Here is an 18,195-nt window from a genome sequence, read left to right on the forward strand (position 1 = left end):
TTTCATTTATTGGAATAATGTATTTTCTTGCATCTTCTCCTTGCCCTAATCAATCTATTGCTTGTCCCTGATAACTTAAATCAAGACAGACAAACAAAACAGAAACACCAGAACAAAACAGTGTAAAAGCTGCTGGGAATGGAGAAGGTAGAATTCTGAAATAATGTGTTCACCAGAATATTGTTCACGTCTCTCTTCTACGTATTTACCATGCCTGTTGATCGGCTTTGAAACTTAATGCAAGAATCTGAAGAAGAAAACTATATGTGTTTTTTTAAAGAAGCTGGGATATTAATTATTGGAAATAATCAGTTCAGAAGTTACCTGTCTTGGATGATGGGTAGAAATAGAGAATGTTAATATTATGAAGAATTTACTTCTAACTTCATATTCTACAGATACGTTCCTTATGTCACGGTAAGGACTGAGAATTAGTTGAAGAATGACCTCCAGTGGCCTGGAGTGGGATTATTATGAATTTCAACCTGTGGAAACCAGTTCTTTAGAATATGCAACTCCAGGAGAAAATTCCCCTTGGCTTCCTGCCAATCCTGTCAACACACATTGGAGCTCTAATGCCATCTCTGATTGGTCAATGAGCAACCACACGGCCCCTACCTCAGAAATAGCCCAGGACCCTGTGGCCATGATAAAAGCCATGAAGGAAGAAAAAAATAAGAAAAAACAGAGAAGAAAGGCTAGGAAGAACCCTAGAAGATCAGAGAGAGAACAAGAGGTCAGCAATTTGCTTTGCACACCTACGCTGTCTCGGGCTTCCTTGCAACATGTCTGTCTGTGCCTCCTGGGAGGGATTCCTCCTGAAGAGGGACATGTTCCACCTTTGCATGACTCGGGTTTCTTCCATGAGCTTAGCTTTGAAATCTGCCTGTACTGTGCTCATTCTTTTTCATCATGTAGGAGAGAGAACTAAAAGCATTGTGAAACAAATATTGAGACCTCAGAGGTTCCAAACGCCTTAAGTTCCCAAAGTCAATTTTTCTGAAGTCAGAAAAATTGAGAGCTGGCAGTTCATGCACTTTGCAAACAGGTCAGCATGTTCCAAATCAAAATGCCAAACTGCAAGGTTGCTGGCTCTCCGAGTTTCCCACTGCAGTGTTTTTCCTTCTGCTTCTTTGTAGTTAATCATTTGGCAAATACTTCTTGGGCACCTGTAGTGGCCAGGGCACTGTGCTAAAGCACTTAGCTAGATGATGCCATAAAGAGGCAGCTCCAACCCCACAGAGGGACCTGATCTTTTTTAAGGCCTGCACTGGGGCTAATTGACTTCATAGGGTGGAACGAGCTTGGAGTAGGTGCAAAGAGCCTTGACAGATTGAATTCTGGCTTGACCATGCTACCCCGAATTAGCTGGTTATCCTAGGCTAGGCACTGAACTGCCCTGAGCCTTAGTTTTTTGTTTTTTGTTTTTATCAATAAAATGATGCCACTTGGAGTACAGTAGAGAGTCAATAAATATGCATTGAACAAGTAACTGCTGACAAGAGTGTCATATTTTTTCTAGCATCTTTTTTCAAAGTTTCAGAATTTCAGGGTTTATTTATATCATAGAAATAAGGATTATGTCAAAGATGCTGCTTGGGTCTGTTAATAAGTATGTATTGAGGACACATTTTATTGTCTTCTGGGTCCTATTTCACAGAGGAAATGTTCCCACAGTAAATTTTAGAGGAGGAAGGTGATTTCCAGGAAATTGGCCCTATTTCAATTGAGGGTCTCAGGTGCTTTATTGTATTGTGTTCTGGGAAGAGTAGCCTAAGATAGCCCAAGGTGTCCCTTTGCTTATGTATTTCATGTCTCTCTGAGTTTAACTCTCATCTTGGTAACTTTAGGGTAGCTGGGTTTTTAGGCCAGAGAAAGTGTCTTACTCAGTCCTCCAGAATTGTCCCATGTAGTGTTCCCAAAGCTAATGATAGAGCTAAAGGGCATCCACTTATGGTGGAAAGGCTGATGTTGGTGCCTTCCCAGCAGTGTTTATCCAACTCATGAGGCCAGGACCCAGGCTGAGTGAGGTCTCAGAGGGGAGTAAAGACGGAGGGGAAGCTATGGCCTGGAGACAGGCAGTGCCTCTAAAAGGTCACTACAGGAGACACCGGTGCCAGTGGCTTAGGACAATTTGTGTTCTCACTGCAACCTCACAGAAGTCGTTAGATCTCCTTGAGTCTCGATAATCCACCTGGGAATTTCCAAAGGCTAAACTGAAAGTTAGATTTAGCTTCTTTCACTGAGTTAGAGTTTCGCAAAGGAAAGTCCTCTCCACAGGGAAGCAAAAACAGTAGATTCATGCTGAGAGCAAGTAATAAATAATGGTGATGTTCTGGCTCCAAAGCTGCCTCAATTCGTGATTTAGTGGCAGCTTGTGAAACACAATAAACCAATGACCTGTAGCAAGGCTTAGCTTAGAATGTGCCTTAACCAGCAGAGGCCCTTTGTGCCATGACTCGCATGGAAGAGTGGCCAACATGACCCATGAGTTTGAGGCTTTGTGCATGACAGGGACAGAACCTATTATGCAAAAAGGTTGGTGGAGTGCTGAGTAGAGTGCCAGCAGTCTGTGGGAATATGAAAAGGGCTTGTCGGTGTTTACTCTGGAGGAGTGAGCTGTGGTCTCCTCTTTCTTGCCAAGAACAGAGCACCATCTTTCTCATCAGGTCATAAACTGCACTTGAGGTCCATTTTGGGAAAACTTGTCACCATTCTGATGGGGAAATGCCAGTCTTGGAAATTCTTATAAAGTTAAGACTTGGGCAGTTTCTCATAGTATTACTTGTTTGGACATTAAGTGTACATCATCTGGAAACACTCCTGAAGATGTTTGAGACGGACATTAATGGCTTTACACACCTCCTGCAGCCACTGATCCAGTGGCCACATTCTCTTGTGACTACAAGGCATGCAGAAAGGGTTCTTCTTGAGTGAGGGGTCTGGGAAGATGCATGAGAAGAAAGCCATGTCCAAACCTAATTTATACTGGGAATAAGGATTTAGGATGCCAAGGGGAGGGTTCATGATAGAAATGCTGTGGACAGTGGATAAATCATAATAATGGAGCTGGATGTCCTGACCCATCACTGTGTAAATCCCTTAAATTCTACAACTGAACAGTGAGAAAAGATTATAAGATGTGGACAATCCCATTATTAATATATATTGTTACAGCTTAGACTTTTAATAAATAGCAGTGTTTGCTGTTGCTAAAATTATATGTGTTAAATATAAAAAGTTGGAAAGTATTAAAAATTATGAGGAAGAAAATAAAAATCATTTCCCCTCATGGATTTTTAAACGGAGGGTTTTTTTTTTTTAATTTTAAGAAAGTGAATTTGAGTTTTAAATAGCATTAAGTGCTTTTTTATTGTGATAAAATGCATGTAACATAAAATTTACCATTTTAACCATTTTTTACTGTACACTCAGTGGCATTGAGTGCATTCACGTTGTTGTACAACCATTACCACCATCCATCTCCAGAATTTATTCTTGGATTAAGTGCTTTTAATGTGCACTGTTGTTGGTTATAGATTCCAGGGTGTTCGGTAAGTAGACTCAGCATTTCATTAAGGCTATTTATAGGTAGCAGTGCGTCCCTCTTTTCAAAATCCCCATGTTTTCTGTCTTATAATAGTCTCTCTTTCCTCTCTTGGGCTCAGGACAAGGGATGCCACAGGAGGTGCCTTTGCCCCTCTGGTGCTCCACCAGAACATTTTATGTATGCAAAACTCTTACCAACCAAATCCTAGAACCCAAGAAGGGAAGGGAGAGACCTTGGAGGTCATCCAGCCCTCAACCCAAGGCGCAGCAAGGTGGCCGGTGTTTCCCAAGGCTGTGTAAGACTCACATCTCCTGAACCCCTTGCCCCATACCCCTTCCTTCCTACAAGAAGTTTTCCACACTGTTCACCTTTCTCCCCATTTCAGTTTGGACCCCAGGCTAGACTTGATTTGTCTCAACTGGACTTCCTGCGTACATGTCAGAGATGAGATTGCTCTTAGAGACTTTAGAACTCTCTCTTATCTTGACCATCTTACCTCCTCTCTAATGCGGTTGGGGCAAGAGTCAAGTTCCCTTTGGTGCCCTGATGGAGAAAGAGAAGGTCGGCAGTCCCAGGCACCTGATTATAGAAAAAGGGGTCAAATACATCATAAGTCAGTGAGGATGCTGTCATGAAATATCAGAAGAGGCTTCATAGACTTACACAATGACTTACACAGCTTGTAGTCCTGGAGTCCTCAGATGACACAGCATAAATCCCTCCATTGCTCTCGGCCCATAAAGTCAATAAAAAAAAAAAAATACGTACCCATCATCAAATCATGAGTGTTGCTAACTGGCATGGCTGGATAGTCATTCCTCTGAGAGAAAGTGGGGAGTAGAGAACTCAATGGGGAGTAAAGATTGCTGGTTTAATTGTATCACACACACAGTCTAGCTTTTCACAGATGTGACAGTCATATTCCCTCTGAACACTGCCTTTCCTTGGGGTGGCGGGTGAGTGCCTGACCCTCATTCCAAAGTCAGCTCTGGAGCTGTTTTGTTGTTGGTCTGAGATTCCCACTAAGTTTGTGAACAAAAATGCACCACCTGGCAGGGTGACCAGTCTGTTGCGATCGAGGATGGAGATGTCCTTGTGTCAGAGTAGTGAGTGGTGCAGTGGGGGGTTGGGAGAGCTGACTGCTGTTCCTGCCTACGTGTCACTCTGCAGGGGGATCAGACCGCCTTGCACCGAGCCACAGTGGTGGGGAACACGGAAGTCATCGCGGCGCTCATCCAGGAGGGCTGTGCTCTGGACCGCCAAGACAAGGTGACATGGGGCATATCAGCCTGAGGACCCTGCTTGGGGAACTTGTGACGACTCAATATGTTATCATTGCTGAGTCCTATTTATCATGAGTTAACATGGTAAATTCAGCCTTTCTTTTGCAAGAGTATCTAATATCCCAATAAATATTAATTTTTTTGATCCTTTACCCTGTTCTGTGGCAGCAGTGGGCAACCACATATGTATAAATGGTAAAGAAAAAAGTCTAGAAATAATGATCTGTGGAGGCTTGGGTGGGGAAAGGGATGTGCCCCGGACTCTATTTCCAATTTTTTTTTTTGAAGGAAAGTGAGCAAGTTAATTTATTTAAACAATATTGGAAGAAAAACAATAAGCAAAATCAATTCTTTAACAAATCCCAATGACATATTGATTTGTTGCTTTTATTTATTTATTTTTGAGAGACAGACAGAGCACACGTGAGGGAGAAGAAGAGAGAGGAGGAGACACAAAATCCGAAGCAGGCTCCAGGCTCTGAGCTGTCAGCACAGAGCCCGCTGCGGGGCTCGAACTCATGAACCGTGAGGTATGACCTCAGCCAAAGTCTGACGCTTTACCTACTGAGCCACCCAGGTGCTCCTGATTTGTTGCTTTTAAATTGTTAAACAGCCTCGGGGTGCCTGGGTGGCTCAGTCGGTTAAGCAACTGACTTCGGCTCAGGTCATATCTCATGGTTCGTGAGTTCAAGCCCCGCAGCGGGCTCTGTGCTGACATCTCAGAGCCTGGAGCCTGCTTTGGATTCTGTGTCTCCTCTTCTCTCTGCCCCTCTCTCACTTGTGCTCTGTCTTTTCTGTCTCTCAAAAATAAATAAATGTAATAAAAAAATAAATAAATTGTTAAACAGTCTTAAAACATGGAACTTCACAATTAGGTGCAGTTCAGCCTCTGCTTACTTTTTTAGACAACTTTTTATTACATGTAATATATATACAGAAAAATGTGCACGTTATACGTGTAAAGTTCCATGAGTGTTCACTAACAGAGCACATCTATGTGAGCCCCCAGATCAAGAAGCAGATCACATCAGCACACTGGAGGCCCCCTCAACAGTGCCCCTGTCCAGTCACTTTTACTTTTGCTTCCTGCGTTGTGCAGTCAGTCCCACTGGCCAGGCCGCACATCGCCACTGACCTTCCCAGCACCATTTCACTCTGTAGGGTCACTCCCCGACTATGGCCTTTGAGAGCCTAGACTTCCACTTGTGGGTTGTCCACACCATTCAGCCTGTCTCATGGTATGGATGAATAAAGTCAGAGCCAGTGCCTGGACATGACTGGACAGTGCCCTGCTCTCTGACCTGGAACAGCACAGGTGGTCTCTCTACCTCTCCTCTCTGTGCTTCTCTCTCCCTGTAACCCCAACCCTCTCAGCCCCACCCCACACACTTCACTGCATTTAATATTTCTTTTTCTGTAGGAAGTTAACCGAATACAGCTGTGTTTGTTAATTGGTTGGTTTTTTTTTTTAAAGCCACATATTGAGGACACTTGTTTATATTATTTACAACTCACTGCTTTCTTGGTGCCTGCTTATTTATTTCGGTCCCTGAGACGTTGGATTAAGCTGGGTCAGATTAAATTTGGGGAAAGAAAAAGAGAGGAGGAATCTGCCTCCCTGGTCCTTGGGCCTGGCAACTTACGGAGCTGGACTCTTCGTTTGCCTGGACTTTGCAGGGTTCTCTCTGGGGTCAGGAGCAGAGCGGAGCAGACCCCAAGGAGTGATGGAGGTGGGAAGGAATGAACATCATGCCTGCCATCTTGATGTTGCTTTCTGTTAAATGTGACCTGTGGATGAGCCTTTTTCAGCCAGGGTTCCCAGGGAGATTTAAGCCCTAATGCCTGAAGGCATCCATTGTACATCATAAATCTAAAATGGTACTTGTTACGTACTATTTCTGGGAGAATGGAGAAACTAGCTACTGAAATCATTTTCTGGGCTCTGGTTCAGATGAGAAGGTTTTTTTCTTTTTAGTGTTTATTTCTGAGAGAGAGAAAGAGAGTGTGAGTGTGAGAGCGAGCATGAGTGGGGGGAGGGGCAGAAAGAGAGAGGGAGACACAGAATCTGAAGCAGGTTCCAGGCCCTGAGCTGTCAGCACAGAGCCCAGCGCGGGACTCGAACTCCTGAGCTGTGAGATCATGACCTGAGCCGAAGCCGGACGCTTAGCTGAGCCACCCAGGTGCCTCGACAAGCCTCTTTTGAAATCAAAAGGACCTGTGGTGTGGCCTAGGAATACGCTACAATGTACTGATTATAATGAGATGACTTCGGTCTTGGGTAATGTGTTCTCTGTCTCTGTATGTGTTCCTCAGGATGGGAATACGGCCCTACATGAAGCGTCCTGGCACGGTTTTAGCCAGTCAGCCAAATTGCTCGTTAAAGCAGGAGCCAACGTGCTTGCCAAGAACAAGGTGAGGCCTAGCAGGTGCTAGAACTCCCCATTCACAGGTGAGGATGGCTATGGGCTTTTGTCCCTGTGGGAACCTCCTCTCTGAGCAGAGCAAGAGCTTAGGAGAGCATGTGGAAACTGGCAGGGGAAACGAAAGCTTGGAACTCCATAGTGAACATAATCTCCGTGGTGAGCAAGACAAACTGGAGTGGCTTTGACTTCCTTTGGGCTCTCCTGGGACTCCCTGCTTTCCCATTGGTTTATTGGAGTGCGGTTAGGCAAGCAGGCCAGTAGCACCTGTTCTCCCTCATTTTCCTGTCTGCCCTCCCAGCACTGCTCAGGTCTTATCCCCCTCTTCATGTGCTCATTATTACTGAATGCATCCCAGCATTATTTCAGAAGCCTCACAGCAGATTGGCCAGCTTGCCTCCCTCCTTCTGCATCCTGTTCCTCCCCTGCCCAGAAACCTTCCAGTAAAGCTCCTCAGCCTGGCACTGCCTCAGACCTCCCTGGAGTGGCCTCAGTCTATGTCTGCAGCCTCTTCCCTGTGCTTTTCCTAGTATGTGCCTCTTGTGCTATCAGAGTGGGCTCACACCTGCTCCCTGTGGGTATCTCGCTCCTCATTCCTGCCTGTAGACTTCCAACTCAGGCTTCCAGGGCCGCGGCCGCACCCTCCCCAAAGGCACATCAGGGTATTTCCTACAGGGCTCCCTTGGCACCACACACCGCTCTGTGATGTCATCTACTCGTTAAATGTTTCTCATGGTTCCCTTATGGGACAGAAGCTTGAATAAAAGAAGCAAGCCATGCATCGTAATATTTCCAATAATGCCTGGCAGACTGGTGGCTTCTTCATTTCTTCACCGTGGTACATTGTGTGGAATGTGAGTTGTAGGTGAATCCATGGTGTACGTTAGATCCTCGAACTCTGAGAAGTAGGTGGTTCCTAGTTAATGGGTAGGGAAGCCTAAGCTGGGAGCTGGTAGTCTTATCTAAGACACCTGACTTGTTTGTGACACAGTCAGGGCCATAAACTATCCTGAGTCTGTCTACTCCACCACACTGCCTCCTATCCTGTGTAGGGCCCCAAAAGTATTGTGGAAAGCCACAATAAAACAGCGGAAGCAAAGGTAGGTGTTATCCCAGAAGAAGGACTTCCATGTTCTGTACCAGCCACAGCCTCTGAGGAAGCTTCTAGAAAAGTCCTCAACCACCCCCAGCTTTATTTTTTATTTATTTATTTTTAACGTTTATTTAATTTTGAGAGAGAGACAGAGTGCAAGCAGGGGAGGGGCAGAGAGACAGGGAGACACAGAATCTGAAGCAGGCTCCAGGCTCTGAGCTGTCAGCTCAGAGCCCGACATGGGGCTCGAACTCATGAACTGTGAGATCATGACCTGAGCCGAAGTCAGATGCTTAACCAACTGAGCCACCCAGGCGCCCCACCCCCAGCTTTATTGAGGTATAACAGACAAATAAAATTATAAGATATTTAAAATGTACAAAGTGATGGCTTCATATATGTATACATGTCTTAAGACACCCATCACCTCACGTTTACCCTTTAAAACTTTTTTTTTGATGAAAACATTGAAGTTCTAGTCTTTGTAAATTTTGGTTATACAATATAGTTTACCAACTGTCATCACCATGTTTTACATTAGATCCTTACACCTTATTCATCGAAAAACTGAAAGTTTGTACTTACCAACCTCTCCCTGTTTGCCCTACCCTCCACATCTAAGTGATACCATACAGTATTTATTTCTCTGTCTGGCTTGTTTCATTTAGCATACATAATGTGCTCCACGTTCATACGTGTCACAAATGATAGAGTTTCTCTCTTTTTTTAAGAGTGAATCATATTCTGTTATATAAGAAAGGTTCTTCTTAGATCAGCCCCTGTCTGGAAATAAGTACTTATTAGGATGGGAAAAATGCCTGCTACATAGATCTACCTAGGTCATGTTTTCGAAATGTCAGCTTCTGAGGTATAATCCATATACAATAAAGTTCATCTGTCTCAGGTATACTGTTGTATGAATTTTGGCAAAAGTATACAGTTGTGTAACCACCACCACAATCAAGATAATAGGATGTTTCCATCACCCCAAGGCTTCCTTTGTGCCCCTTGGTGGCCGTGTTCCCACCCACCAACCCCAGCTCCTGTTCTGTCTTTCCCAGAATGTCATACAAATGGAATTGTATAGTATGCAGCATTTTGTATCTGACTTCTTTAAGTCACTGCAAGTGACTTCCTTCAGTTAGCTTAATGTTTTTGAGATTCCTCCATGTTGTTACATGTGTGATTAATTAATTCCTTAAAAACATTTTTTTTAATGTTTATTTTTTGAGAGACAGAGTAAGAGTGGGGGAGGGGCAGAGAGCAAGGGAGACCTAGAACACAAAGCAGACTCCAGGCTCTGAGCTGTCAGCACAAAGCCTGACACAGGGCTTGAACTCATGAACCGCGAGATCATGACCTGACTGAAGTCAGACACTTAACTGAGCCACCCAGGTGCCCCTAATTCATTCCTTTTTATTGCTAAGTAATATTCCAGTGTGTGAACATACCATAATTTGTTTATGCTAACCCACGGTTTTTAATTTTCTTGATCCAAATGTTTTTCGGCATAATTAATATTTTCTTATTAGCAAAGCAGTTTGGTACATAGTTCTAGAACCATCAGATTTCTTTTATTTCATTCGTTTATTCAATACAGTTAATAATCCCACGAAGCCAACACCTTTGAGACAAACTACTCCTTGTGCAGTAAGAATCACACAGCAAGCCAGGCACTGAGCCCTTCCACAGGGAATGGAGGGTTTAAAATGGGGGCAGATCCTTTGTTTTTGAGAGGGAAGCTAGCAGTGGCTCTCTACCTGGCTGTGCTTTAAAATCTCCTGGAAAACTTTCAACAAACAAAAAAGAGAAGGGAGAAGAAACAAACTCACCTGGTGACGGGCTGTCCCAGTTTCCCCTGAACTGAGGGGTTTCCTGGAATTTGGGACTTCATTAGTGCTAAAACCTGAGCTTCTCAGACCCCCCCTCTCCCCAGGCCAAGTAAATCAGAGCCCCTGGAAGCATTGCAGCTGAGCACTGATAGTTTTAAAAGCTCCCGCAGGTGACTCTAAGGTGCAGCAGAAGGTTGGTAACCACTGAGTTCACTAAACCCTCAGGTTTACAACCCCCAACTTCCTGGAGGGAGCAGTGAGGAAGAAAGATTCTACCAGGCTACTTAGAGCTAAGGGTATGAGAGGGGAGGTAAGTGAACCAGTGATGTACAGTTTTGTTGTGTGTGTGTTTTAATAAAACTCATTCCTCTTTTCAAGAGGTGAGGAACAGAACATCTGTGAGTGTGTCCAGACAGTGCTGTGTGATCCAGATCCTGGGTGAGGCAAAGCTGCAAACAGGCAATGAAATAGCTTTGAGCCCACACAGTTGCAGTCCTGACCCAGCTTTTTAGCTCAGCCGAACAATCACCGAGCTTATAGATTTAACCTCCGGTATGCTCCTAGGCCCTCTCTAACACTGAATCTCCTCTTGTGCTGCCTGCTTTTCTTGTTACTTTTCTTTATCAGCAGCTTTTGTGGGCACTGTTTGCATGGTTTTAAAAAGTTCTGTTCATGTCATGAATTCTTTCTGTAAGATTACTGTGGACATTATTCTGATCCTTGTCTGTCACTTTTACTTGGCATATTGAGGATGGAGTCCAAAAAGCTAGAGGGTTTCTATTTGTATGGTAAGTGATGGATATAATTGTATTTCCTGCTCTGTGGGTACCTCATCCGTAGTTCAAATTTTGATGTTTCAAGGAGAATACAAGAATGGACGATTTTCGAGAGGCTTACAAGTTGAATCTCAGTTACTTACACTTATAGGAAGTGGCCTGTTTTGCCTTTACTCCAGGGGTGTTTTGTAGCCACAGCTATTATCTGTGTTGGCCAGGAAGGATGCAGTCCTCTTCAAAAGGAATGGAATGTGGTGCTGTGTGCACAGCATTTTACCATTAAGTAAATACTCTCCTAGGCACTCTGAATTCATCCTCACAGCCTCAGGACGTAGGGGTCACACTCCATTTAACAGGTAAGGAATTCAAGACTGAGAATAGTTAAGAGCCTTGACCGGTGACTTTCAACTCGTAAGTTGTAGAGCTGGGACTTGGAACCAAGGTTTTATGACAGATGTGCCTCTTGTGCCCATTTGGATTCCACATTAAATGTTCTTGCCACTGAAACACCTCTGCTGGGATCACCAATCAGGAAGCAGAGAATGTGAGCATTGACTATCTCCCTGTAAGCGTCACCCCTCTGCAAAGCCTGCCCGGCACAGGTCTGCCGAGAAGCTTGTTGCTAACGTGTCCTCCCTTCTCTTGCCTCTCTCCAAGGCGGGGAACACGGCTCTGCACCTGGCCTGCCAGAACAGCCACTCCCAGAGCACACGAGTCCTCCTGCTGGGCGGGTCCCGAGCCGACCTCAAAAATAACGTGGGTGAACAACACCGGCTTCTCTTGTGCTCTCTTGTGTCACCTAGGAAAATAACTCCGAAAGCATACTTGAGTGTTAACATCTGGAAAATGAAAATGTGAAAAGCATTTGGGGACTATCTATAAAGTATTCTTTTTTTTTTTTTTTTTTTTTTTTTTGCTATGTCCTAAGGGGTTCTTTAGGGTCGGAAGAGTCATCAAGACTCAAACACTGTTTTTCTCCCCCCTTCTTTTCCCTTCGCTCCTCAGCCTGGGTTTGTTTTAACATTTCTCACAGCGTGTGCTGGCAGATGAGCCTAGGAAACCTGCCCACATATTGTTGTACAGTTGATGCCATCCAGGGGAGGTCTGATGCTCCTTGGCCAGCATCTACAAATCGATTACCCAGGTGCCCTTGAGATGAGCCGATGGGTCAGTAGTTCTTAGAGAATGCTTGACTTTCAAGGTCACATGGGTGTGCCTCCTCCCTCTAAAGCAGCCGTTTTTCCTTTGTAAGTCCCATGCCTCAGGCTCTCAACTAGAGATTGAGGCTTCCCCCACCCCCCACCCCCCCCCCCACACACACAAAAAGCCTTAATTGAGGTCTCCCTGAAGGCAGACTCTTCTACAGTGGGTCTCAGAATGCCCTGAACCTTGGCTTTGGGCTTGGCTCCTTTTTCTTTCTCTTTAATTTTTATTAAAAAAATTTTTTTAACGTTTTATTTTTTGAGAGACTGAGACAAAGTGTGAATAGGAGAGGGGCACAGAGAGGGAGACACAGAATCCAAAGCAGGTTCCAGGCTTTGAGCGGTCAGCACAGAACCTGATGTGGGGCTTGAACCCATGAATGCGAGATCATGACCTGAGCCAAAGTCGGATGTTCAACTGACTGAACCACCCAGGCTTCCCACGTGTGCTCCTTCTTAATCCAGGGGAGAAGGTTATGCTGAGTGGTTGCCATCTCTAGACAAAGTTAGGATGAAAACCTCAAGAAAACACTGCAGAATGTCATGACTTTGTCTCCCGTTTTGTCTCTCTGGGAGCAGCTTAGCCTGTGACCACCAAGGAAGATCTTGATCCTGAGTTTTTCTGAATGTTCTGTTTTATGCCCAGTGATTGCTTCCTCATCAGCTCCCCAGACTACTCTGCCCCATATGAGATATTGGAGTCCTGCTAAAATGGGATGCAGCTCTAATTTTTTTAGAACACATGTGATCTTAAAATCTGACTGCTCTCCCTGCTGCCCTGTCCTTTGAGCCATGAGGAACCCATGATGGAAAAGGGCTCGTTTCCAAAGTGGTGCTGTTGGTCTTAATTCGGTATACTCTGGAGCCTTTGGGCTGCAGGAGAGGCTGTGGTCAGTGGATTCTTATCAAGTGCTGGGTAAGCAGAGCCTGCCTTCGCTCTTGTGACGGCCTTGTGGGGGGCAGGCACCCAGTGTATGAGACCTGAAAGAGTCTGCATGGCAGAATGCAGGTGGGGCTGCAGACAGCACGGAGCTGCGAGTCTTGGAGTAGTGTCTACGGTAAAGGGAATCATTTCAATTCAGGCTGACACCCTCTAAAGAACATATGCTAGTCTGCCAGTTTTTTTAATGATTTTTTTTTTAACTTTTTGTAATTGCTCAGATTGTGCTCAGAGTTTGATTTCTGTCCGCAGGCAGGCGATACCTGTTTGCACGTTGCTGCACGCTATAATCACTTGTCCATCATTAAGCTCCTCCTCAGTGCTTTCTGTTCTGTCCATGAAAAGAACCAGGTCAGTGCATGTGTCCTCCCCATGGCCGCCAGGCCCCATTCTCACAAGGCTGACAGGTGTGTTAGCACAAATGGGGGCAGAGGTCTGGGACCGGGCCCGTGCTGCCCTTTGCATGTGTGTTCCACTGAGTCCCTGTGGTCCTGATTTATCTGGCCTCCTAGAGGGAAGAGATCCTGCTCTTACTCCAGTGCGTATCTCCACATTTGCATATTAAACATTTTCTGAAGATCTTGGGACAGGTTTTGCTTTTAATGCTTTTTACAAAGGAAACCCACAAAGAAGACTGTGGCTTAGTAAATAAGCAAGGGAATTAGAGTTCTGTTCCTTGCCCTGCCACTTGGATCGGATGAAGTCTCTGGTCTCTGTAAAATTGGGTATGTGGTCTGTATCTGTCCGTATAGTGGGGGGTGTGCAATAAAGCTGTGATTACTACAGTGTTCCATGGAAATGTGCATGATTTTCAGTATTTAGATTTTTTAAATGTCTTGGCATTTATTGATACCTAAATGATAAATTGTTTGACATTTCTGCATTTGGGTACATATATTTGAAGTTTTAAAAATCATTATTCAGGTTAACCATGCCCCATAACAGTGGTTTCTGATCCTGGCTGCATATAAGAATCAACAGGGCAGTTATAAATACCATTCCTGAATTCTACCCAAGTTTAAATGACCAGAATCCAGGTAATGGGATTGTTAGAAAGTTCCTGACCTGAGTGTGCAGTCAGGATTGAGAACCACTGACACAGCTAAATACATCCTGTCATTCTGCAGCCGCCAACAGATTCTGGTCCATCAGATTACCTGTACCCAGCCCCCACTAACCAGTGGTTCTGCACCTTGGCAGGATGTTTCAGACACCTGGGAGCTTTAAAAATCACCACGCCCAACCTACAATTCAGAACAATTAAATGCGTGCCAGGGGCGGGACCCCAGCATCAGTAGTTAGTAAAGCTCCTCCACTGATTCCAGCGTGCAGCCAGGATTAGAAACCACTGCCCAGTACACACAACTAAGTGACTTGGCAACGAACTGAACATTTCCCTGGCTACTTTCAGTGGGGGAGGGCCATGGGATAGTGGCGTTTTCATGCTGCCCAGGAAAACAAGTTATCTGGAGCTTTACTTGATCACCCAATGGGAGAGGATGGATTATTTAACATTTGTATTGGCCTGGTTTATTCATAGCCTTCTGGTTGGGGAAACACCAGCGTTTACATATGGAATTGGCCCATCAAGCTCCATTTGTCTATAGCCTCCTTTCATGGTTGATTGTCTGAACTTTTTTTGATATATAAAGAAAATATGAACTTTATTATAGGCTATTTGGTCAGAGGTTGAAAACAGCTGGTCTTAAGTGAACACTGATTTTTTTCAGTGACTCCACCCAAACGAAGAATACCCTGAGCCTGCAAAGTGATTCCTAGTGGGCCCTTCACATTCCAGCAGGTGGGAATGTGATCCCACCTGGGATCCTCCCCCCGTGTTTGTAGAAGTAACTACTTCCACAGCTTTTGCTCATTCTAGTGCTCAGAAATCAAGGGGCCCTCTGGGCAGAGGGATATGGTACAGAGCTCTGTGATGGCTAGCCTGCTGGCCCCTGGCTATCTGTCCGTCATCCTACCTTGGTGTAAAGCTTCAGGTCCCCATTCTCAACAACCCCAGATTGCCCCCCTGTCCTTCCCTGTGATTTCTAGTATCCTCAGTCAGAAAGGAATGCGATCTTTGTACATAGGTCATTTTAAAGCGATCTCTTTAAGGAGAACCACATAACCCTTGAGCAAAGGGTCCCCTATCAGTCTAAGGCCAATCCTAATTTGAAAAGCTACTTACCAGGCCATGGGATGAAAAGCCGGAAGGCTGTGAGCCATGATCAGATGGAGTTTAGCTGCCTTTCTTCTGATTTAATTTCAGGCCGGAGACACAGCACTTCATGTTGCTGCTGCCCTAAATCACAAGAAGGTGGTTAAAATCTTACTGGAAGCTGGAGCAGATGGAACCATTGTTAATAATGTAAGTTAAGCTGCAACAGTGTTTCTAGAAATCATTCCCACCCCTTTCCAGAATGGAGTGTGTTGTTACTTACCTCACCTCCTGCAGGGCACACAGCCTCCCTTAGCCTTACTTTATAAGAGATTAGAGGTCTGCTAACAGGAGGACCCCAGAGGCCGCCTTGAGGGAACCCTTGCTCATAGCAGCTCCATGAGTTGATGAGCCCTAAGGGTTCATCTCTAGACTCCTAGCTCAAGTGAGCATATCCTGGCAGGAAAAGGAAGGTCAGGGGTGTCTAAGTAAACTGACAAGTGGATGTTACTGAAAGTGAGTTCCTGCCCTGTAAACAGACAGGGTCCTCAGAAAAGTGGCCACGTGACCATCAGACTAATCATCCTCAAAACTCAAACTCCCTTCTCCAAAATCACCTTATTCCTTCCTTCTTTTTCTTAATATCCCACCCCACCATTGTTCCCTCTCTCTCCTAGGTCCTATGGCAGGCACCAGCTCAGGCACCCTTTCTTCCTTAAGGCTGACCTGTGGTCTGAAGTAGCACAGACTGACAGACTGAGAAAGGCTGGGGGTGGAACAGTTGTATGGAGAGTCCCCGCCTTCCTCCTCCTCTTCGACCTGTATTGGGTGGTGCACCATTGTGCCTGTCCCCTGATGCCTTTCCCTTCTTTTGAATCCCACTGTTATCAGCTCCCTACTTTTTGGCTTCATCTCCCTAGAGCCTCCATTATGGCCATAGCTACCTAATTGTCTCTCACAGTCCAGGTCCTGAAACTGTGTGGCTGTGCCCCAGTCTGCCCTTCCAAGTGCCTTCTCCACTTCTCCAGGGAAAATTCATTGCTTGGCTGGACTTTATGATCCTTTGTGTTTCTTCAACTAAATCTTCCCCTTTGGCCCTGTCTGATGTTTACATTCTCTCCTCTCTCTTCCAGGAAGCATTCCTTGGTGGGCAGGTATTCCAGAGCTTTGCTTCCTAGAGCACTTACCCTCTGTTGTTATTAATCGTTGGGCCCTCAGGTGTGATTTGGCCCCCTCGTCGAATGGAGGAGGCTCAAGAGTGAGGCCAGGTCTTCTATGCGATTGTATTTTGTTGGGCACGTGTAGGTGCTGGTGTGACTGAGCACAGAATTGCTGTCCCAGTTGGGCTAGGGTGCAGGGTTGGTCTCTCTTACTCACTTGTCCCCCACTTTGCCTTTCCTTAGGCAGGCCAGACTCCCCTGGAGACTGCCCGCTACCACAATAATCCGGAAGTTGCTCTTCTCCTCACTAAAGCTCCCCAGGTAGGATTGATTACATTTTCCATTCTATTGATGATGTGGGGCTGCAAAGTTGTTGTGATTCTCTGGCCATCTACTAAAGCCAAATCAAACTAACTTAAATAGGAAACTGATGGGCTCACAACCAGGCAGTGGAAAAGGCAGGAATCCATTTGGGGCTTCTAAGATAACCAGAACAAGAAACTTCAAGTTCAGTAGGCTTGTCTTCATACACGGGCATCATTTCTTCCCCGTGGCTGGATCATTGGCGTTACCAGCTTTGTGGACCAGAACTCCCCAGGTTCTCAGGGAAGAAGTTCTGGTCGCAGAAGAGGATCATGATTGGCGAGCTTGGGGCAAACGGCCTGAACGAGCAGGGCAGGCACTTTAGGAAGATAGCTGCATCCATCTGACTGTATGGTTAGAGGGGAGGAGCCTTTTCTAGAGAAAGGTGGGAGGAAGGGATCCCGGTCTGGGTGAACAAAAAAAAAAAACAGTTTTTTTTCATACGATTGGTTTAATTTTTTTTCAGCAGGAGAAAAAAGAATAAAGTTACAAGATTCTTTTAATATTTTCACAATGTTTCACACGTCCATTAGAGGCAGTTAAGTATAAAATAGCTTTCTTTCCTTTTGTTATTGAATAATGGTATTTTAGGCATTTAAGTTAAAAAATTGATATCATTTGAGCTGAGATTGAAATCCTCTAACAGATTTAGTAATTTATAAGCTATTCATCATTTTAGTGCCCTGAAATAACTGTTTTTGTTCATATTCCCTTTCAGACGCATGATTTTTACAATTGTGCCTACCCTTTTGTATGCTGCCCTTTATCTTAACTATAATAGAAAAACGTTCTGTAGTTCTGAAAATTACTCATCATAATGGAAGCCAGTATGCTTTTTTTGTTGTTGTTGCTGTCCAATATTTTGTTAACCTAAATGTCCAACATTAAGGAAATGGTTTGTTTCCCCATCGGAGCTGCTCTGTATTACATTACAGTGAAAACTGATTTGTTTTCTACCTTATTCTGACTAATGTTGTGAGAAGATAAAGTCTTGGAGAGCCGGAGGAAGATTCCAGATACCAGCCTGCTGCATCAGAGCCTGATCCCAGTCAACCGAAGGGTCTGAATGGCCTTCGGGTCATTTAAGTTTTAAAAACCTACCTGATATAACGAGCAGTTTGTGGAAGTAGTTAAGATTTTTGTCTTTGGAAAACTGGTCACCCTGTTCCCTGTGGAGTTAGTGCTTCTCAGTAGCGTCTGGACATCCTTGGAGCCTCTGACAGCCATGAGTCAGGTGGTCCTTTGGAAAAAGTTTCCACCTCTTTCCAACTATTTGCAAACAAATCATTACTGGAGTCACATCCATGAATCCTGATAGCAAAAGGCTGGTCTCTTACAGATCAAAAAGTACAGGATGCTATAATAAATGTCAGAATTTATCTCTGTTATCTGGCATTTCAGTATTGGCAGTTTGGACAGCC

At 44.8% G+C, this 18,195-nt stretch overlaps 1 protein-coding gene across 7 annotated transcripts in view; it reads left to right on the forward strand.

Moving 5' to 3' along the window:
* ANKRD6 (ankyrin repeat domain 6) overlaps positions 1–18,195 on the forward strand; it is a 226,664-nt gene that overhangs the window by 179,984 nt on the left and 28,485 nt on the right. For 5 of the 7 annotated variants that reach the window (XM_086707411.1, XM_086707410.1, XM_086707412.1 and 2 more), the window contains exons 2-8: positions 399–736; positions 4,721–4,819; positions 7,147–7,245; positions 11,612–11,710; positions 13,349–13,447; positions 15,363–15,461; positions 16,655–16,732. In XM_086707411.1, the coding sequence (XP_086563537.1) occupies positions 443–736; positions 4,721–4,819; positions 7,147–7,245; positions 11,612–11,710; positions 13,349–13,447; positions 15,363–15,461; positions 16,655–16,732 (867 nt within the window). In that variant the 5' untranslated portion in view covers positions 399–442. The remainder of the gene's footprint in view (positions 1–398; positions 737–4,720; positions 4,820–7,146; positions 7,246–11,611; positions 11,711–13,348; positions 13,448–15,362; positions 15,462–16,654; positions 16,733–18,195) is intronic. The other 2 variants (XM_086707414.1, XM_086707416.1) reach the window with 1 other exon arrangement.

Source organism: Puma concolor, chromosome B2 (assembly GCF_028749965.1).
Source record: "Puma concolor isolate L17-30 chromosome B2, mPumCon1.1.hap2, whole genome shotgun sequence".
Classification (NCBI taxonomy): Eukaryota; Metazoa; Chordata; class Mammalia; order Carnivora; family Felidae; genus Puma; species Puma concolor.